At 54.7% G+C, this 22,036-nt stretch overlaps 1 protein-coding gene across 5 annotated transcripts in view; it reads right to left on the reverse strand.

Annotated features, from left to right (window-relative positions):
* BRF1 (BRF1 RNA polymerase III transcription initiation factor subunit) overlaps nt 1-22,036 on the reverse strand; it is a 58,880-nt gene that overhangs the window by 31,233 nt on the left and 5,611 nt on the right. For 2 of the 5 annotated variants that reach the window (XM_043921346.1, XM_043921347.1), the window contains exons 2-3: nt 20,330-20,410; nt 6,098-6,271 (exon numbers count right to left, since the gene is read on the reverse strand). In XM_043921346.1, the coding sequence (XP_043777281.1) occupies nt 6,098-6,271; nt 20,330-20,410 (255 nt within the window). Of the gene's footprint in view, nt 1-6,097; nt 6,272-6,930; nt 6,944-15,775; nt 15,787-20,295; nt 20,411-22,036 lie in introns of all 5 variants that reach the window. The other 3 variants (XM_043921354.1, XM_043921348.1, XM_043921349.1) reach the window with 3 other exon arrangements.

Raw genomic sequence — 22,036 nt, forward strand, 5'->3', positions numbered from 1 at the left:
ATGAATTTTAAAATATGGGAAAAGACAGACTATGCATATCCTCAGCAAAAGAAAGCGGGTTTAGTTATACCAACACCCAATACAGCAGAGCTTAAGGGGAAGAAGTGGTGATAAAGATGGACATTTCATAATGCTCAGCGTCATTCCCACCAGGAAGATACAGGCTCCTGAATCTGTATCCTCTAAACACAGCATCAGAATACAATGGGGAACCAACGGGATAAAAGGAAGTCAGTCAGTCCTCATCTGCAGTAGGAGTTTCAAACTCTTCCTTTAGAACAAGGGGACAGAAAAACCAGCAAGGCTGATTTGAACACGACTAACCAACTTGACCCAATGGACATTTATAGACCGCTCCACCCAACAGGTGCAGAAGCCCATTCCTTTGAAGTGCCCGTGGCACGGCCACCAAAATAGACGGAGCGCTGAGCAGGAAGTCAGGTCTCGGACCCGGGGAGAGGGGACTCATCAGTGTCCGCCGTGTGACCGCACGGGGACCACACGAGCCTGATGATACAGAGAGCACCAGGAAACTCGCGGCTGTTTCCAAAGCAAGTGGTGCACTTGTAAGTATGGCTTAATGTCTAACTAAAGAAGTGAAAGTGGAAATTAGAAAATATTTTGCACTGATCACAAAACACGTCAAAACGGTGCGATGTTACTAAAACCTGCCTAGAGAGAATTCACAGTCTTAAATGCTTATAGCAGGAAAAACAGAAAAATGAAAATCAAGAACCTAAGGAAGCTGGAAAACAGCAAATTAAATCCAAAGAAATTGCAAGGAAAGAAATAATAAGCAGAAATCAATGAAATATAAAGTAAACGTACACTACAGATAAACAAAGCCCAAGGGTGGTTCTTCAGAGAAGACTGAGCGAGCGCTGGTGAGGCTGCAGAGAGACCGGAGCCGTCCTGCACGGCCGGTGCGGACGCAACACGGTCCCGCGCCGCAAAACAGGCGGCAGCGCCTCACAAGCTAAGCACAGCTCCCGCGGCGGCTGACAGGGCCCGTCTGCGGGAAAAGTCAGCAGGCAAAGGAGAGCGACGGGACGCGGGACGCTGCTTGCCAAGGCCGAGTGCTTTCTGAGGCGACCACGACGCTCTAACACTGACTGTGACGGCTGCACGCTGCGTGAGTGTGGCCGTACACAACCTCCCGCGTGAATTTCACCTCGACAAAGCCACTACCGAGAGGAAGACTAATAAAACTGGCAAGCCCCTAGCAACACGGATCACAGAGGAAAAATGGCAAAATCACAAATGCAAGGTGTGACACAGGGGCTGTTGCTACAAGCGCCGCAGACAGAGGGAAATGGGGTGTCGAGGGCGGCCTGATTCCTGTACATCTCAAAGCACAACCAAGCAAAGCCAGAAGGGAACCAAGATCCCAAACGCCGCAAGGTACAGCCGAAAAGTAAAAAACCACTGTAATTCACCTCAGTGCAGATCAAGGGAAAAAACCACGGCACTTGATGCCCATACCGATATATACGTTGACGAGCCGACACCCTTCACAATAAGAGCTCTCGGTGACCAGGAAAAAGGAGATGCCCCAACCTGTTATCTGATAAAGGCTCACAGAGGCATCGGCAGAAAGCCCAGAGCAGGCGTCTGAGGCAAAGTGCTGGAAGCGTCTCCAGAGGCGGGGACGCCCCCTCACGCCTTACACCACCACGGGGCATGGAGGCGGGCCTCAGACGGCAGAGGGCCACGCAGATCACGTCAGAAGGGACCAGCGAAGACGCGCAGACACGGCTGCGTACACGGAGAAAACAAGGGCCCCGCTTCATCGAGCGAGACTCGCCACTGACTCCTGTGTTGTCAACATGCCTCTGTCCTTCTGTACTCCGGGAGGGCAAGACACCGTCCACCTCAGCTCAACACACAAATGCGAGGAATAAATCTAACCAGCGAAGTGAGGACCTCCTCATCAAGAACGACAGAGATCAGAGAGCGCCCGCAGGAAACAAGGGACACTCATCGCCTGGAAGAGTTGGCGTTGTCAGCGAGTGCCAGCACTACCCCAAGTGATTCACAAACCCCAACTGGAATCCAGAAGTTGTTTTCTTTTCCTTCTTCCCCACAGAAATGTACGATCTGATTCAAAAACGTCTACAGAGAAATAGCACGGCCAGACACCTCCAAGGTCTCGCGCTGCAGGCTCTGAGACGGGCCGTACACCTGCCATGGAAAGCAGTCTGGTCTTGGCACCGACGGACCCACACAAGGGGTCCGAGATGGCAGCGAGAGACCCCACCTGAGCTGGAAATGCTGCCACTGTGTGCGCGGAGGGCCGGCCTGCGGCAGACGGCGCTGTCACTGGACCCCCAGGGAGAACAGCCAATGCTGACCCTCTCCTCACAGCAGACAGGCGGACCACAGGTCCTCAACTCCAGCGGGAAACGTTAAACCAAGAGCTTCCAGAAGGGAGCACTTCCAAGACTGCGGCAAAGCTCTCTTCAACGGAACACAAACCATTAATCAATAAGAAGAGGATGGATGGATGGGACGTCATTGGAATCAAGAAGTCTGTTCATAAAAGATGAAGCCCAGGGAGCTCCCTGCGAGCTCAGCGGTCAGGACTCCACGCACTCACTGCCACGGCCTGGGGTCAGCCCCTGCTCAGGGAACTGAAATAGACGCTGCCAAGAGGCAGAAGGCAGCCAGGAAGGGAGGCTCTTTTCCAGCAGACACCCAGCCCAGGGCGTGCCTGCTGGACCCCAGGGAGCGGCCCCACTCGGCATCATCAGACATGGGCAGGCAGGACATGCTGAGTGGCAGTCTGAGTCCCGAGGTCCCTGGGCGGCGAGCACTGGGCCGTGTCCTCCTCTAAGCCTGCTCAACTTGCAGCTCCGCATGCAGCGCGCCTCCTGACAAAACGCTCACCAGCCACTCAGGCCCTGTCTTGACCGCCGTCTCCCCGTGTGACGCCATGATGACAGACGCGTGTCACTGTGTGTCTGCCCGAATCCACAGGGCGTGTGGCAGCAAGCGTGAGCCTGGGGGAGCGCGGGGGGGGCAGTGAGCTGTCAGTGGGCTCAGCGCGGGGGACGAGCGGCCACGTTACTGGGACCGTCCACACCAGGCGGGCCGTGTGTGTGTGTGGACGGGGGGTTGGCAAGTGTACGCACTCTCCTCTCAGTTTTGCTACTGCCCTAAAAATCCAGTTATTTAAAATCTTTTAAATTATTTGGTTGTCCTTGGGGAGGCAAGTGGTTGAGGGGCAGGGGGCAGGCAGAAGGAAGCAGGCAGTGGTGGGCTGGGGAGAACCGGGTCTTCACGGGACTGTCCTCCGAGACAGAGGATCCCGGGGAGCCTGGGGAGGGGCAGAGGCTCAGCATGGAAGCACCCCACCCCAGGTCTACAGATCGGAAGCCCCCTGAGCAAGACCTGGGGTCGGAAGCCTGGGGCAGAAGGTCTAAAGGCCGAGTGGGCACACGCCACACAGCAGGGGGTACGGGGTCAGCAGCCTCGGGACTGGGGGCACTGGGATCCCCTGCTCACACACAGGCCTGCTGGCCACTCAGCTGGAGTCCAGTAAACACCAAGGACCACACGTCTCCCGAGGATGCGCATCACCAAAGATGCGCTAGCGTAGGACACAGCTGCGGAGGACACTGGCCGGGTTACCTGGGCCGGGGACAGGGTGTCTGCTTACAGCCTGGGCGGGAAAGTGAGTAAAGTCGCTCAGTCACGTCTGACTCTTTGCGACCCCACGGACTATACATGACATTCTCTAGGCCAGAATACTAGAGTGGGTAGCCTATCCCTTCTCCAGGGTATCTTCCCGACCCAGGACTCGAACTGGAGTCTCTGCATTGCAGGCGGATTCTTTACCAGCTGAGCCACCAGGAAAGCCCCTTAGAGCCTGGAAGTTTCTGCCAAACACGCCCACCCAAGGACAGACAGTCTAGAAAGCAGGTCAGAGACAGGGAGTGGGGGGGACGCGTGGAGGGCAGTCTGGGGCGAGGAGAGGAAAGGAAAGGAAAGCCCTCAAATACGCTCTAGAGGCTTGAAATTCACCCGGAAGACAAGGAAGCGGTACCACGCAGATGCAAAGCGAGCCGGCGGTGGGGGGGGGGAGGCCGCAGGGACGTCTGGGCGTCTGGACACTGGCCAGAGGACAGGGCTGGGAGTGCCAGCCACACCTGTGCCCTCCGGCCACCCCCAAAACGGCCCTCCAAGGGGACGGAGGGCAGGCAGAGGGGCTGAAGCGCTGCCCCCATACTGACGCCCACCCCCCCCCCCCCAGTCTCACCACACACTGCAGTCTGGCATGTGTGTAGCGCTGAGGTTAACAGCTCAAGGCCAAGGGTGGGGCCAAAAATGCACGTGTGCAAGGTTCTCGGTCTGTTTGCAGAGCTGCCAACCATCACCACGATCGAAGATATCTTCATCGTCTCAAAAAGAGCCCCTCCCCACCCTCCGTCAGCACCCCTGGGCCCCCTCCCCAGCCTCGGTCAGCACCCCCAGGCTCTGGCAGCTGCGCTCAGCTCTTCGCTAAGAGCTGGTTGGCCTGTCTGCAAGTTTTGGGTTCAGGGCCCCCCACGGCGTGGGCTCTGGTGGGGCTCCTCCGCTGGGCAGCGCTCCCAGGTGCCCGGGCCTCTGGTCCATCCTCTGCGGGCCCGCCAGTCTCCGCTCCTGGCCAGGGCGGTGGGCAGTGGTGGGCAGGAGGTGGGCGGCCGGGGTGCTCCCGCTCCCCCGCTCCCACGACCCCGGGGACTGGGATCCCCCTCCTCCCTCGGCAGCGCCTGCTCCGCCCCCCACCCCCTACTCCGCCCCTCCACCCGGGAGGAGGGCGGGGTGCGCTCAGGAGGCGGGGCCGCGGGGCGGGCGGCGTGCTGGTGACCTTGGCCGGAGCTCCGCTGCGCCACCTCGTGGGCCGCCAGCTGCTGAGCGTCATCCTTTCAAGCAACAAGGGCTCTTTCATGCTGAAGTGATAAATCCCCAAGATTCAAAGACATTGTAAGGAGAGGCTCTGATACTGAGGGTCGCCGCCCACGCACAGTCTCCAGGGCCCCTCGAGCACTCCCGGCCTAGGGCAGAGGCCACAGTCCGGCCACCTGCCGGTGGGAAAGGCCTGTGGTGACCACAGGAAAGGAAAGAGCGTGCAAGGAGGGGCAGAGAGGCCTCCGCTCCTACAGACACGCGGGGGACACGCGGGGGACGCCACGCCCCAGGAAGGGCGCAGGGGACACACCGCTGCCCCAACTCCCACCAGGAAAGCAGAGACGCAGGCCTGGCTGGAGATGAACTCTCCCAAAGCAAAAGGTAAGTGAATGGACAACAGGAAAGAAGAGACCGGAAGACAGGTCAGCGGGGCAGCAGGGTGAGCAGAGAGGACACAGGAAGAGGCCCGTGGGGCTCCAGAGCCCAGAGGCCCAGGCGGGTGGAAGGGCCGCCGGGCAGCGCACGCGGGCCTCTGAGCCTGGAGACGCGGGGGGTGCCACAGCCCGAGCACGCGCAGCTGTCCACACACAGGACCCAGAGGCAAGGCCCAGACTCAGGGCGCGCCCCTGCTCCACGGGATGCAGGAAGGCTGACCGGCACTCGTGTCCAAATCCCAGGGAGACCGACGTGCCCCCGGAATCCTGCCAGGCTGTCCCCAACGTGCAGAAGAAAGACACCCGCTCTCAGAAGCCGTGGGAGGACATGGGGCCAGCAGTACGCTGTGCATGGGGGGTGAGGGGCCCGGCGGGAGGGAGAGGAGACAGGAGACCGGGGGAGTGCGCGGGCACAGAGCCCCAGAGGCCGTCCTCATGGAGGCGTGCTGGGCAGGCCCGCGCCCACGCCGCGCCCGCTGTCCAGGCTCAGGGAGGCCGCACACCGTCCCCTCCGAGAAGCCACGGGGCTGGGCGGGGTGAGCCCAGCAGGCCCGCGCAGCTGCCCGCCGGGCCCCGGCACTGGCCTGGCCACAGCGGCCCAGCGCCAGGGCCGCCGCAGAGCCCTAGGGCGGCGGGCCGACGGCACCCAGCGGCCCCACCCCGCAGCCTGTGCGCCTCACCTCCCTCCAGACGGTTAAGGCACAGGCGTCCCAGCAAACACGGGAGCTGGGGACAGGGAAGCCGCGCGCAGAGGGCAGCCCAGCAAAGGATACGCGGGGTCCCCTCCGTGCGGCACACGAGGTACAGGCAGGCGGCGACCACGTGCGCCGTCCTCCGGCCCCGGGTCAGGTGCTTGCCCACGGCCATCTTGAAGAAGTTGAACGCGGTGTCCAGGCAGTGCTGGTTCAGCTGCAGCTGGCTCCCCAGGTGGTGGATCTGGCGCCGCCCTAGGGCACAACACAGCACGTTACCGCGGCCCCGCCGGCGGGCGGCCATCGCCAGTTACGCGGCCCCGCGGGCGGGCGGCCATCGCCAGTTACGCGGCCCCGCGGGCGGGCGGCCATCGCCAGTTACGCGGCCCCGCGGGCGGGCGGCCCCTCGCTAGTTACGCGGCCCAGCGGGCGGGCGGCCCCTCGCTAGTTACCGCGGTCCCAGCGGGCGGGCGGCCACTCGCTAACACTCAGCGTTGGGCGGCTGCCTCGGCAGCTTCAGGTGGAGAGTCAAGGTTTACTCCTTCCTTTCATTTTTGCAAAATGTTCAGTTTTCTCAGGGGTTCCAGTAAAATCGTATATGCGTGAACATGGGGTGCGAGTTCCCCCAGTGTTACATGCCCCGAGGGGTCCTCCGCCAGGGTGGAGTGGGTCAGGGCAGCCCGGGGGGCAGAGGCCTTCCCAAGGCCCCACGCTCAGTGAGTTTGGGAAGGGCTCTGGGTAAGCCGGCTGTCTGGCGTTCGCTGAATGCTAAACACAGGCCCCAAGTCCACACGCTTCACTGCAAGGGCCCCTCCCGTGGCTGAGCACCCAGGCCCGGCTGCCCGCACCCACCCAGCCTCCCCCACAGGCCCACCCAGCCTCCCGCCCGCGCCCACCCAGCCTTCCGCATGGGCCCCAAGCCAGCCTCTGGCCAGTCTGGTGTGCACAGGGCGGCCGCAACCAAGTCTGCAGGCACACCTCCGCCCGGAGCACGGCTGTCCCGGGAGCCACGGGAGCAGGCCGCAGGGGCACTGAGGGGGAGGCGGACATGCCCTGAGCGACCGGCGAGCCTCACAGGAGCCAGGAGCCGGGGAGCACGCGGCCTGCAGAGCTGGACCGCCCCCGGTGCCCCACGTCTCTGCCCGGGGCCCAGCGCTGCCACCACCCCCGCTGCCTCGGCACGAAGGGCAAACAGGTCCCAGCACAGACTCCAGTTCTGCCCAGCGAACTCCCGCCCCTGGGCCTGCTCTCCTTTGGCGAAGACCACTCTACACTGGGCCAGGGGCCTGCACTTCCCCCACAAAGAGCTAGGAGCCGATTCCGCTGCCCCTGTGCCAAGGGCCGTGGGCTCAGACTGACCCCTGGCCAAAGGGGGGCACCCAGGGAGCTAGCGCCCAGGGGAACAGGCATGCAGGCTGGCACCTGGCAGCCGGCCTGCCCTGCGAGTGCCCTGCCCCCTCAACCTCCAGGGGAGCCTGCCTGGAGCCACGTGGCTCCGAGGCCTCTGCTCAGGTTGAACTGATGCGGGATCACGGTCACGGCCCCAGAGCCCAGGCCAGGGCACAGCCAACATCCTGACCGTCTGCAGAGTCAGGAGGGCAGGTCGTGCACCCAGGATGTCAGGTGGATAAGCACGGTCCACCCCGCCGCGCAGCCGGCCTTGGGCAGACATAGCGGCTGACGAGACCGCTCGGGCTGCAGTCTCGCTCCCCGCCAACTCCTCGGTGTGCGCGGGGGCCCCAGTAACTCGGGGAGAGGGAGGTCCTTTCCAGAGGGCACTCACAGAGCCCGGGACCCAGCTCAGCCCCACACACCATGGGCCAGGGTCCCCCAGCAGTTGGGGGGGGCAGCACTTAAAATTATTGCAGCAAGTTACCTTATCACATCTTCATTGCTCTGTAATTCACATACTGTAAAGTTTGCCCACTTAAATTGTCCCATGGAGCGGTTAGTATATTCACAAGAGTTGTGCGACCATTGCCACTTTGGTTCATTCCATCACCCCAGAAAGAAGCCCTATAGCCATGAGAAGTTGCTCCCAGCCCCCCAAGTGAGTTTCTAATTCACGCACATTGGGCAAGCACAATTGGCACTCTGAACAAATCATATGACACAGGTGTGTTTACAATCTTTAAAAGCACAGTTATTAATAAATGCAAACTTATGCAAAACAGACTCCCAATTAACCAAGCACAGATTACTCTCCTAAGAATAATAAATGAATGCAAGAAGTCAACTCACTAGCACATAGATGTCTTCAAATTTTTTACATTTTGTGAAACTAAGGCCTGCCTCTCCCTTCAAGACGGCACCTGAACAGCATCCTCCCAGAACCATGGAGACAGTGGAAAGCACAAAGATGAACACGAGGACAGGCAGGCAGCCAGGAGCATGTGGAAGGAGGGTCTAACCCGGCGGCTTAAGAAGCGAAGCCGTGATGCCACAGGGCTCGGCCCAGAAGCCTCCTCTCGCCCAGAGGACCCTCACAGTGCCAGCCAGGCCTGTGCAGCACCCACATCAGGGTGCACAAACATGTCACACCCGTCCCATGTGGCAACACACGAGAAACCACGCCTGTGATCAGATCCAGGGGCACAATGGGTGCCCTGGGTGGGCTACAGGTGTAAACAGGTCAGTTTAAGACCCACATGCGTATAAACATGAACCAACAACTAAGAATCACCCAGCCTGTGTAGAAAACACCAGTGTGGAGAGAGGAAGCAGCACCAGGCTGCACCGGCAGATGGCCAAGAGAAGGCGCGTCCCACGCTCCATTGTCACCTCAAAGTGCTGGGAAGACGTCAACAGAGAAAAGTATGAATAGGCTGCAATCAAAAAGACACAGTCCTCGAAAAATTAAAAATGTGATCACTGAGCATTTCATAAAAACTCAGAAATAACCAAACCACAGAGTGGGCACAAGTGAAGATTTAAAAAGAGAGCTAGGAGCTGGGGGAAGGGCCGCCCCCAGAGGGAGGCCTGTGGCTGGCCAGACAGGCAGACGTTCAGGCACGAAGGATCACCCAGATGAGAGGGCCTGTGATTAGGACAGACGACACCACAGAAAGAGCTAACAGTCCCACCAAGCGTGCAAATGGGCTGGGGAGCCTCGGAGAGCGAGCTGGAGCCCAGCAGGGGCGCCTCCCGCACGCACCCCCCGCACGTGCCACCTGCACACGCCCCCCGCACGCTCGCTTTACACTCCGGGCAGGAAGGCGCTGGCCCCGCGATGAGGAAGGGAGCCTGGCCAAGGGGAAGCAGCCGCCACCCGACCCTCGCTGTCCTCAACGGACCCTCAAAGCGCCCGACTTCCTCCTCCTGGCTTTCCCGTGAGGCCCCTCTCCCCTGCCCGCAGGACCCGCCCACGGCCGGCCGGCCACAGCGTGAGTGTCCTCTGCCACTCCCGAGTACACTTGCTTTGCTGATGAGACAGCTGGCTGGTTTAATTGAAGAGTGACAACAGTATGGACTTAATGCCATAGATTCAAATCATACCAAATAAAACTTGACGGAACCGACAGGAAAGGGGCAGTACTGCCTGACGGAATTCCAGAGAGGAGAGTCATGCTGATACACAAGTTGGGCTTAGAAAAGGCAGAAGAACCAGAGATCAAACTGCCAACATCTGCTGGTTCATAGAAAAAGCAAGGGAGTTCCAGAAAAACATCTGCTTCTGCTTCACTGACTATGCTAAAGCCTTTGTGTGGATCACAACACACTGTGGAAAATTCTTAAAGAGATGGGAATACCAGACCACCTTACCTGCCTCCTGAGAAACCTGTAGGCAAGTCAAGAAGCAAAGTTAGAGCCAGACACTGAACAATGGACTGGTTCAAAATTGAGAAAGGAGTCCGTCAAGGCTGCATATTGTCACCTGCTTATTTAACTTATATGCAGAGCACATCATGGGAAATGCCAGGCTGGAATCAAGATTGCCGGGAGAAATATTAACAACCTCAGACATGCAGATGACACCACTCTAAATGTCAAAAAGTGAAGCAGAACTAAAGAGCCTCTTCATGAAAGTGAAAGAAGAAAGTGAGAAAGCTGGCTTATAACTCAATATTTTAGAAACTAAGATCATGGCATCCAGTCCCATCACTTCATGGCAAATATAAGGTGAAATAGTGGAACAGCGGCAGATTTTATTTTCTTGAGCTCCAAAATCACTGTGGACGGTGACTGCACCCATGAAATTACAACACCTGCTCCCTGGAAGGAAAGCTACGACAAACCTAGACAAGGTATTAAAAGGCAGAGATATATCACTTTGCTGACAAAGATCTGTATAGTCAAAGCTATGGTTTTTCCAGTAGTCACGTACAGAAATAACAATCGGACCATAAAGAAGACTAAGCACCAAAGAATTGATGCTTTCAAATTGTGGTTCTAGAGAAGATTCTTGAGAGTCCCTTGGACTGCAAAGAGATCAAACCAGTCAATTCTAAAGGAAATCAGTCCTGAATATTCACTGGAAGGACTGATGCTGAAGCTGAAGCTCCAATACTGTGGCCACTTGATGCAAAGAACCGACTCACTGGAAAAGACCCTGATTCTGGGAAAGATTGAGGGCAGGAGAAGGGGATGGCAGAGGATAAGAAGGGATGGCTAGACAGAATCACTGACTCAATGGACATGAGTTTGAGTGAGCTCCGGGAGTTGGTGATGAACAGGGAGGCCTGGCGTGCTGCGATTCATGGGGTCGCAAAGAGTCAGACACGACTGAGAGACTGAACTGAACAAACTTGAAAACAGGGCAAGCACAGATCAAACACATACAGTAGATTCACAAAAACCAAACAGAGAACACAAGCATAAAGCAAAAGGAAATCATCAAACCACAAAAAGAAGAAGGAAGAGAAGGAAAAGAGAATTCATTGGAAAACAAGGTTTAAAATGGCAATGATTACGTGAAGCTAAATTGCATCAGTCGTGTCTGACTCTTTGCAACCCTATGTACTGTAGCCCACCAGGCTCCTCTGTCCATGGGATTCTCCAGGCAAGAACACTAGAGTGGGATGCCATGTCCTTCTCCAGGGGATCTTGCCGACCCAGGGATTGAACTTGTGTGTTTTATGTCTCCTGTATTAATTAGTAAATAGGTTCTTTACCACCAGCACCACCTGGGAAGCCCTAATGTACCAATAATCACCCTAAATGTCAATGGTCTGAATGCTTCAATGAGAAGACGCAGAGTGGCAGACTGGATCAAAACACAAGAGCGGACAGTGTGCTGTCTACAAGAGACCCACCTCTGAGCAAAGGACATGTGTGGATTCAAAGTGAGGGGGTGGAAAAAGCCATTTCATGCAAACAGAAGTGACCAGCAAGAGGGAATAACAATATTCATATCAGACAAACAGACTTTAAAACATAGGCCATAAAGAAAGATAAAGGACACTACATAATGAAAAAAATTCCCTGGTAGCTCAATCAGGAAAGAGTCTGCCTGCAGTGCAGGAGACCAGGGTTCAATCCCTGGGTCAGGAAGATCCCCTGGAGGAGGAAATGGCAACCCACTCCAGTATTCTTGCTTGGAAAATCCCATGGACAAAGGAGCCTGGCGGGCTACAGTCCATGGGGTCAAGAGTCAGACACGACTGAGCGACTAAACCACCACCACGTAATGATAAAAGGATCACTACAAGAGGATTTTACATTCATCAACATACAGGAGCACCCAAATACATAAAACAAACACTAACAGATGCGACGGGGCAATTGATGGGAGCACAACAATAGGAGGCTTTACCGCTCCACTGACACCTGTGGGCCCACCTTCCAGAGAGTCAGTGAGGTAACAGAGATGCTAAACAATGCCACAGAGCAGCGAGACTTAATCGGTATGTTCATGACATTATGTCCAAAAAACACCCAGAATACACATTCTTTTCAAGCACACGAGGAGCATTCTCTCGGACTAACCACACACTAGGGCACAAAACCAGCCTCAGCAGATGTAAGAATGCAGGGGTTATTTCAGGCGTCTCCTCTGACTGCGGGGCATGGAACTAGAGATCAACCACAAGAAAGGAAACGAGAAAACACAACTACATGGGCACTAAACAACATGCCACAAACATGGTGAGACAAATGACAGCTCTGAGCACAAACACGCAAAGCCCACTTGCGTGGTCACCAGGTCATGCCTGACTCTGTGACCTCACGGCCAGTAGCCTGCCAAGCTCCTATGTCCGTGGGATTTCCTGGGTAAGAATACTGGAGTGAGTTGCCATTTCATTCTCCAGGGGACCTTCCTGATCCAGGGATCAAACACAAAATCTATGGGATGCAGCAAAAGCAACTCTTAGAGGGAAGTTCATAGGGATGTAGGCCTTCATTAAAAAACAAGAAAAATCCCGAGTAAACAACCTAACTTACTACCTAAAACAGAAAAAGAACTAATAAAACCTGAAGGAAGAAGGAAGGAAATAAATAAGATAGACATTTTTTAAAAACAGAAAAAAAAATCAATAAAACCAGGAGATGATTCTTGGTTTGAAAGAGTAAACAAAATTGGCAAACTCTTGGCTAGGCTCACCAAGAAGAAAAGAGAACCCAAATAAATGAAATAAGAAATGAAAAAGGAGAACTCTCACCTGATACTGCAGAAATACAAAAAAAATAAGAGAATACTATGTACAATTATATGCCAACCAATCTGACAACCTAGAAGAAATGAACAACTTTCTAGAAACACATAGCCCAACAAAACTGAATCAAGAAGAAATAGATGATTTGAACAGACTCGATCAAGTGAAGTGAAACAAAATCTGTAAAAAACAAACAAACAAAAAAACCTCCCTACAAACAGAAGTCCAGGACCAGATGACTTCACAGGCGAATCTACCAAACATACAAAAAAGAACTTACTATACTGATTTGTCTCAAACTCATCCAAAAGATTGCAGAGCAGGGAACACTCCCAAAGACATTCTATGAAGCCAGCATCACCCTAATACCAAAATCAGACAAAGACATCACCAAAAAAGAAAATCACAGGCCAATATCTTTGATGACTATAGATGCAAAAATTCTCAACAAAATATTAGCAAACCAAATTCAACAACACAGATAAAAAGATCATACAACACAACCAAGTGGGATTCATCCCAGTTTCACAAGGATGGCTCAACATTTGCAAATCCATCGATGTAATAAACCACATTAACAAAAGAAAAAGTCAAAAACCACATGATCATCTCAGTAGAGGCAGAAAAAACATTTGACAAAATTCAATATTCATTCATGATAAAAAATTGTTACCAAAGGGGGAATAGTGGGAACATATCACAACATAATAAAGGCCATTTATTAAAACCCACAGCCTATATAATACTCAATGGTGAAAACCTAAGAGCCTTCCTACTAAAATCTAGAACAAGACAAGGATGCCTACTCTCACCACGTCTATTCATCATAGTATTGGAAGTTTTATCCACAACAATCAGACAAGAAAAAGAAGTATAAGGTATTCAAATTGGAAGGTAAAAGGTAAAACTGTCACTATGTGCAGATGACATGATACCATATATGTCAATAGAAAACCCTAAGGACTCCACACAAAAACTACTAGATTTAATAAATGAATTTAGTAAAGTAGCAGGATACAATATTAACATTCAAATATCAGTTGCATTTCGTTACACTAACAATGAAATATCAGAAAGGGAATGTAAAAAAAACCAATATCTTTTAAAATAGCACCAAATATATATACCTAGGAATAAACCTGGCCAACGAGGTGAAAGACTTATATTTTGAGAATTATAAAACATTAATAAAGTAAATTAAAGATGATTCAAAGAAATGGGAAGATAGCGCATGCTTTTGAATTGGAAGAATATTGTTAAAATGACAACATCCAAAGCAATCTGCAGATTCAATGCAATCCCTATGAAAATACCCATGACATTTTTCACAGAACTAGAACAAAGAATACAAAATTTTATAAGGAATCATGAAAGACCCAGAATTGCCAAAGCAATCCTGAGCGGGGGGTGAACAATGCAGGAGGCATAACTCTCTCACCAGACTTCAGACAATATGACGAAGCTACAGTAATTAAAACGGCGTGGTATTGCTACAAAAACAGACATACAGATCAGTGAAACAGAACAGAGGGCCCAGAAGTAAACCCACACACTTACGGGCAATTAATCTTCATCTAAGGAGGCAGGAATATAAAACGGGAAAAAGACAGTCTCTTCTGCAAGTGGTGCTGGGAAAGCTGGACAGTCTCATGTAAATCAGTGACATTAGAACACACCCTCACATCATGCGAAAAAACAAAATCTTATCGATGTTTTCTTAGGTCAGTCTCCTAAGGCAATAGGAATAAAAATACACAAATGGGACCTAATCAAATTCAAAAGCTTTTGCACAGCAAAGGAAACCATAAAAAAAAAAAAAGACAACCTACAGAATGGGAGAATACATTGAGTCACACGGCCATCCAGCAGAGATTAGCACAACATACTTCAACAAAGAAAGAATAAAACTGAAAAATGCAAACCTCAACCTCTACTTCATACCATACATAAAAAATTGACTTGAGGCAGATCACAAACTTAAATGCAAAATATACAACAATAAAGCTCCTAAATGAAAACACAGAAGAGTATCTTCAGACCTTAGGATAGACTAGAATTAAGATCTTTTTAAATTTTATAATTATGTATTTGGCTGTATCCAGTCTTAGTTGCAGCATGTGGGATCTTAGTTCTGTGACGAAGGATCGGAACCCAGGTCCCCTGCATTGGGAGCCCGGAGACTTAGCCACTGGACCATTGGAGAAGTCTCAAGAATTAAGATCTTAGGTCACAAAAACCCCTAACTATAAAAACGGATATATTGCGACTCTGTTAAAATTAAGAAATTTCTGTTCATCAGAAGACATTAAGAAAGTGAAAAGACAAGCCATCTACTGGGAGAAAGATTCAAAATATGTATATGCATCAGAAGACTTGAACTCCAAATTTATAAGGAAGTTTACAAATCAGTAAGAAAAAGACGACTCAGTTAAAAGAAACAAAACAAACAAACTTGTACAAAAGATGCAACAAACAGGCGGCTCAGAGAGGACCCAGCAAAAGCAGCAGCTCTACCTGCTCAGCAGGCGGCAGACCAAGGTCCTGGGTGCAGTGCACCCCGGAAGGCCCATGAGAGCACGGGACCTGCCCCGTGCAGATGGTCACTGCAGACCAACACGCACGCCAGAAGCCCGGACCCCGCCTGCCGTGCGGTCCCAGCGACGAGCGCACCGCAGCGCCATCCACACGGCCGCACGCGGAGGCAGACACAGGCACGTGCCCAGGGGAGATCCTGCAAGCAGCAGACACACCGCGGATACACACACAGAGAACGTTTCCTGTGTGATTCCAATTGTCTGAAGCAGAAAAACAAGCCAAATTAATCGACAGGAGGGCGCTTTCTGGGGCACAAGAAACACACTGGACCATGCTCTGTGCTGAGACCTCAAGTCACACACACTAATCCAGGAGAGCTCACTTAAGGCTGGCACAGGGATGCATTTTACATGCATCACGCCAAGGAAAACAGACAAACAGAACACAATAAAACTTCCCCTGAGAAATGTCTCCCCGTGAAAGGGCTCATCGGGTCAGTAACAAAAGCTCCAGCCTAGAGGCATTTCAGAATCCACAGAGAGACAGACAACCCAAAGGTCCAAATTAAGCAACCAAGAGTGAGACGGTGACTCAGATGGGACCGCATCCCCGCGCTGGCCACCCAGCACACCTTGGCCCACCCTCTGTGGGCACCCACCCCAGCCCTCCCAGGCTCCCAGAGGGAAGACGGGGGTGCAAGGCTTCTCTCCTGCTGAGCTGCACTCAACCGGGACCTCAGCATGTTTCCTGCAAAACCAGAGGCAAGCCCACGAGATGGACCGGCGGGCACCAGCCTCCAGGAGTGGGGGCAGGATGCAGAGACCCCGAGGGAGTGGGACCAGGAGAGGGATGTGAGGCACCAGCCTCCGGGGTGGGGGCAGGAGGCGGAGACCCCGAGTGAGCGGGACCAGGAGAGGGATCTGGGGCACCAGCCTCCGGGGTGGGGGCAGGAAGTACAGACCCCGTGTAAGTGGGACCACAACCCAGACCATCTTTTCCTCCTCCAATTCTCTCTTGTTTTATAAGAAAGGCACCCAAAACTGAACGTAAATAGTAACAACTGAAGGTAAATCCATAGATTCCAACCCAACCCAACAGGCTGGGGGCGGCGGCAGGAAGCAGAGTGCAGGTGCCCCCGTGGGAGGACAGAGCAGCTGCTGCAGGAGAGAGGGGGGACCAACCCCCAGGAGGGCCGTGGGGGGGAGCTGCCAGAAGGAGAGGGGGGGACCAACCCCCAGGAGGACGGTGGAGGGGAGCCGCCAGACAGAGAGAGGGGGGACCAACCCCCAGGAGGGCCGTGGAGGGGAGCCGCCAGACGGAGAGAGGGGGGACCAACCCCCAGGAGGGCCGTGGAGGGGAGCCGCCAAAAGGAGAGGGGGGGACCAACACCCAGGAGGGCCGTGGGGGGGAGCTGCCAGACCCTGGGCCCAGAGGAGGTGCCCGACAGACGGAGAAGGAGACGCACGATTAAGTCGGCAGAGAGCCGTAATCGCTGGTCGGAAAGATGAACACAGAACATGAAATAAGAGAAAAGCTACCGGAAGGCAGGGGGCTTCCTGCGGCACAAGCAGCACGCTCCACCCCGCCGGCCTGCAGGCCTGCGGTCACGCACGCGCCCGGCTCATCAGAAACACGCCAACGGATCTCTGGGAAACACAGAATCCACCTTTATCTCTCCTCCAAGAGCGACAGAAGATGACAGTAAGGACATACAATCCGCATAAACTCACCAGGACAAAGAAAGAAGCACAGACAATCTCCGGGGACAGGCAAGGCCGGCACACAGCGGCGCATGGAGGGTAAGGGCAGCGTGGGGCCGCCAGGAAGAAGCCGGTTTGGACAAGAGCAGCAGAGTCAGAGCTGGAGCTCACGGCCACCCTCGGCCCCCACAGCCCCGTCCAGCAGGGACAGGATGCGGGCGCCGGAGGGGAGGCGGGCCCCTCCCCGGGCGCCGGGTGCGGACCGGGGCTGACGACCCGGGGAAGGGGCGAGGGCGACCACCGAGCGGGCTCGCCCGGCCTCAGACCAAGCTGACCCCGTTCCCAGACGCCCGCAAGCTCCACTTTGCCTTCTTAAACTAAGCCATGTTTAAAATTAGATGGGGTATTTCTCTGTACCGCTGGTTTACCGTTTTACTTCCATGAATACGTCTGCATGAACTACTTTTAGTACTACTAGTACTAAACTAGCATTTTAGTAGTACTAAAAATGCTACTCTTTGCAACTGATTTGGGTCCCATGGACAACCTGTTTTGGGCTTTTGGAAACAGACCCATTCCCTACTGGGAATAAAGTTCTTCACATGCAGACCATCTTAAAGGTGGGCGCAGAGAAAAAGAAAGATTACAGCACCACCTAGAGGACAGCAGGCGGGCCCGCGCGCGGCTCCGGGCCGGGGGTGAGGGCCGGAGCGCGGCTCCGGGCCGGGGGTGGGGCCCGAGCGCGGCTCCGGGCCGGGGGTGGGGCCCGAGCGCGGCTCCGGCAGCGGCAGCGCAGGCACGGGCTGCCAGCAGGAAGCATTCTGCTCTGTGAGCACTAGGGAGCTCCCTAAAGACATAGCGGTCAAGACTCCAGGCTTCCAACACCATGCGTGCTAACTCAGGCCAACTCTTTGTGACCCCACAGACTGTAGCCCGCCAGGCTCCTCTGTCCATGGGATCCTCCAGGCAAGGATACTAGAGTGGGTTGCCATGCCCTCCTCCAGGGGATCTTCCCAACCCAGAGCTCAAACCCGTATCTCATGTCTCCTGAATCGGCAGGCAGGTTCTTTACCACTAGCACCACCTGGGAAGTCCTCCAACACCATGGTTCGGGTTCAATTCCTGGTCAGAGGACTAAGATCCTTCAAGCCACGTGATGTAGCCTAAACAAATAAATAAATCTGTGTGCCCTAAATCTGTATACACATAGTCTATACAGTCAAAACAAAAGACCAACAAAACTATGGGTAGAAAGGGACAAATCCACAGCCATCATGGAGACTTTAACACACTCCTGCAGCGACAGGCAGACGAGCAGAGCCAGGATCACTGAGCCCTGGGAGGAAGTCTGACCCCAGTGACGTGCACACAACACCCCACCTCTTGCAGAAACATGTTCTTTTCATGTGTCCAAACTGATTGTAACTGACCAGACAGATGTTGGGCCGTGAAGTCAAATCATTCAGAAGACTGAAATCCTGCAGAATATTGTCTCTAAACACAGAAGAATCAAGCTGGATATAAGAAAAGAGCCAACAACACTAACAATCCACAGGGTCAAAGGGAAAAGCTCACTGGGACACCTAACACATTCTGATGCGGGTCATAAGTAGAAGCCCACCACCTGCCCTCTCGGTAGTCAACAACACCGTCGTCAAGCCTGGCTGGACTGGGGAGCGGCTGGCCGCCCCCATCCACAGCGGCAGTGGGCAGCCAGGCGGGTCCTCGAGAGCCACGGAAGAGACCAGACTGCAGGGAAGGATGCGCCACCTCACCCAGCGTGCAGGTGAGGGCTGCGAAGCCTGGCAACTCATCCCGTTGGGAGGCACTCGGGTGCCAGCATGTCCCTGAGAGGGTGCTCAGAGAGGCCTGAGGCGCCCCGCAGGCGTGCCCTGCCTCCGTGACCGCAGCCAACATCGTGCCCCGCCGTGAAAGCACGGTGCGCCCCCCGAAATCAGCAACGAGACGCCTGGACGCGGTGCGGTGCTGGAGCTTCCAGCAGTGCTGTCAGGGAAGGAAGTTAAAAGGTGCCTATGCTAGTCAAGCAAGGCTATATCTATTTTCAGATGTCATGATCTTATATATAGAAGATTCTCAGGAATCCATTAAAAAACTATTAAATGGGATTTTCAAGGGTTGTAGGATACAAGATTAGTATACAAATATCTATCATATTTCTATACACTGGCAACAAACAATCAAAAAATGAAATAAAGCAATTCCATTTACAATAGCATCAAAAAGATGAAATGTTTAAAATAGCAAAGATGTAAAACTTATACTCTGAAAACCACAAAAATTGTTTGAACAAGTTAAGGAAGACCTAAACCAATGGAAAGGCACTCTGAACCAGGGGTGAGGAGACTCCGCCTGGTTAACAGAGCAACACTCCCAGACTCGTCTCCAGAGGCCGCTGGACCCTGTCCCCAGACTCATCTTCAGACCCCGCTGGTCCCCATCCCCAGACTCATCTCCAGAGGCCACTGGTCCCTGTCCCTGGACTCATCAACTTGTCTGTAAATTCAAGGGACTCAGAACAGGCAACAAAACAGTGTTAAAAATGAAGAACAAATTGGGAGGAGTCAAACTTCCTGATTTCAAAACGTGCTACTAAGATGCAACAAGCAAAACAGTGTGATGCCAGCAAGAGGACAGACATAAGCCTGTGGGAAGCGGGTGAGAACCCAAACCCCTCACAGCCGCCGCCTCTGGGCAAGGGCGCCATGAGTGAGCAGCCTCTGCAGCCTGGCGCTGGGAAAATGGGCACTCACGTGCAAAGGAGTGCAGGCGGGCACTCACCTGAACACCAGACGCAAACACTAACTCAGAGTGACCAAAACCTCAGTTTTAGAGCTAAAATCATAAAACTCAGACGGAAACACCAGCTTTATAAACCTCTGCTATTTGGACTGACTCAGGCAGTCTTTTACTACCGACACAGACGCACAGGCGACGCAGGTAAATAGGCTGCACCTTCAAAACTAGAGCCCTCTGTGCTCCCAGTTCACCGTCAACCCACAGAACGGGTGAACGTTTTTTGCAAATCATAGAACCGATGACAGACTTATGTATAAAATGCATAAAGAACTTTCACCACTTAAGAAGACAACCCAACTAAAACCAGGCCGGGGTCAGGACAGACATCTCTCCCATCTGTTGCAGGCTGGCTCTGTCAGAAAACGCAATGGAAGGAGTCACTCTGCGGGTCACACTGCTGTCTCCACGTCACTTCTGTGCTCGCTGAGACTGACCGGCGTCAGAAGGCGCGGGCCCACTGGGTCCCGAGGGTGCACAGAGCAGCCCTGCAGCGACTGCAGCAAGCCCAGGGTGCCCAGCAGGGGCCGGGCGGCTGGGACAGGGCCCCCGCGGACAGTTCCTCCCGGCAGACGTGCAGGTCACTGCAGGCCGCCCACGCTCGCCCTTCACCCCGCACCCCATCCGGCCCGGGAACCCACGCGCCCCTGCAGCCCCCTGGAGGGAAATACCGTTCTGCAGGGTCTGCGCTCGTGACTCCTTTCCCAGGTTCACATGGAAGCCGCCGCCCAGGGTTGGGGTTTTGCCAGCACCTAGAAACACAGATCAGACAGATAAGCCGAAGCTGGCAGAGATCCGTGTCAACAGCGCGTTTCGTCGCACCTGGTGTTTCCGGAGCAAGAACTCAGAGGGGTCAGCACGCAGACCAGGAGTCCGCAGTGAGTGACCCCCCACCCCACCGCCTCCTCTGCCCTGCCCTGGAGCCCAGAGGAGACCGTCACCACAGCACCTGCCTCCCCAGGCTGCAGCACAGGCCCGGCCCCTCACTCGGCTCTGCAGCCCTGGGCCAGCCCCTCCCGCGGTTACCACGGCCGTCTCCAGGGGAGGGGGCTGCGAGCTCCTGGAACGGGGGCCCTGGTCCATGGGGCCTCTCAGCCGGCGGTCTGCAGGAGGCACCCGCGCGTGTACCCCGGTGTGCACTGCGCTCTCTCCCCGCCCACCCACCCGCAGCGGTGATCTAAGGACCCTGCTCCAGAGCGTGGCCGCGGCTGCACCCACGAGCACTCTGGCTTGAATCTCCCACCCACTCCAAGCCACCCCAGGAGGTCTCACATACTCTGCTCCGCAGGGCTTCAGTGTTGGACTTCTGCCCTGACAGCCTCCTCTGGAGACAGCCAGGTGGACATCCGATGGTTCACCAGACCTAACAAGCCCCAGCCCTGAAGCGTGATCCTCAAATGAGCCCCAGTCCAGGCGCCGGAGCACAGCGGTGGGGCGGGAGGAGCTGCCCGGCCAGAGGCCAGCCTGTCTGTCACGAAGCACAGACCACAGGCCAGACGCTCCCCGAGTCAGGGGCCACGACCGCACACCAGGCCACAGGGCCCGCAGGGGGACCAAGGGGAGGCTCAGGTGACAGGGAGGGGAGAAGCCACATCTCTGAAATCCGAGCGTGGCTCCGAGGAAAACACAGGGCCCGGGTCCTGGGCCGGCAGGCTCCTCTTGGTCACCCACGGGCGGCCACAAACGCAGACAGGAGGGGGGCAAGCTGGCCTTCGGCTCATCTGTGACTGCACCCAAACCCCAAACCAAGACTAATAAGATGCTTTAAAGAGCATCTGTGATCTTCTAGACATAGGAACCACTAAAGAAGTCACCTGCCTGGGACCGCCACATTGTGACCTGTGTGCAGCGTCCCACTGCTGCCCAACTTTCATTTCAGAAGAAGGAAAAAAAAAATCACCATATTAACTGAAATGAGCCTGTGTCTTAAATAAACTATTACAAGAATTCTGCATTAGAAGATGGGCAGCAAAGCAGTCTAAACCCGCTGAAGCCCCGGATTCCAGGAGCACAGACTCTGGGGGCCTCCCTCCCAGCCACCTCCCCCTTGCCTGCCTGGACAGATGGGGGCGACCAGGAGGGACTGCACAGAGGTGCTGCCAGGTCAGCGTGGAGGCGGTCTGGGTGAGTGTTCAATGCCCCACAAGGCCTGAAGACCGCCCCGCCCCGCCCCTCCGGCTCTCCCCCCCGACTCCCTCTCCAGCAGGCTGTCCCCCCGTCTCTCCAATGCCCCCAGCACCCGCCCTGTCACTGCCCAGCCGCGTCTGCTCAGGGAGCTGGCTCCTAACTCGCTCGCCCCAGGCGCACTCACACCCCCTCGCACACACTCACACCCTCGCACACGCATACACTCGCACACACACCACTGGTGCTCTCCA

The sequence above is a fragment of the Cervus elaphus genome, chromosome 13 (assembly GCF_910594005.1).
Source record: "Cervus elaphus chromosome 13, mCerEla1.1, whole genome shotgun sequence".
Classification (NCBI taxonomy): domain Eukaryota; kingdom Metazoa; phylum Chordata; class Mammalia; order Artiodactyla; family Cervidae; genus Cervus; species Cervus elaphus.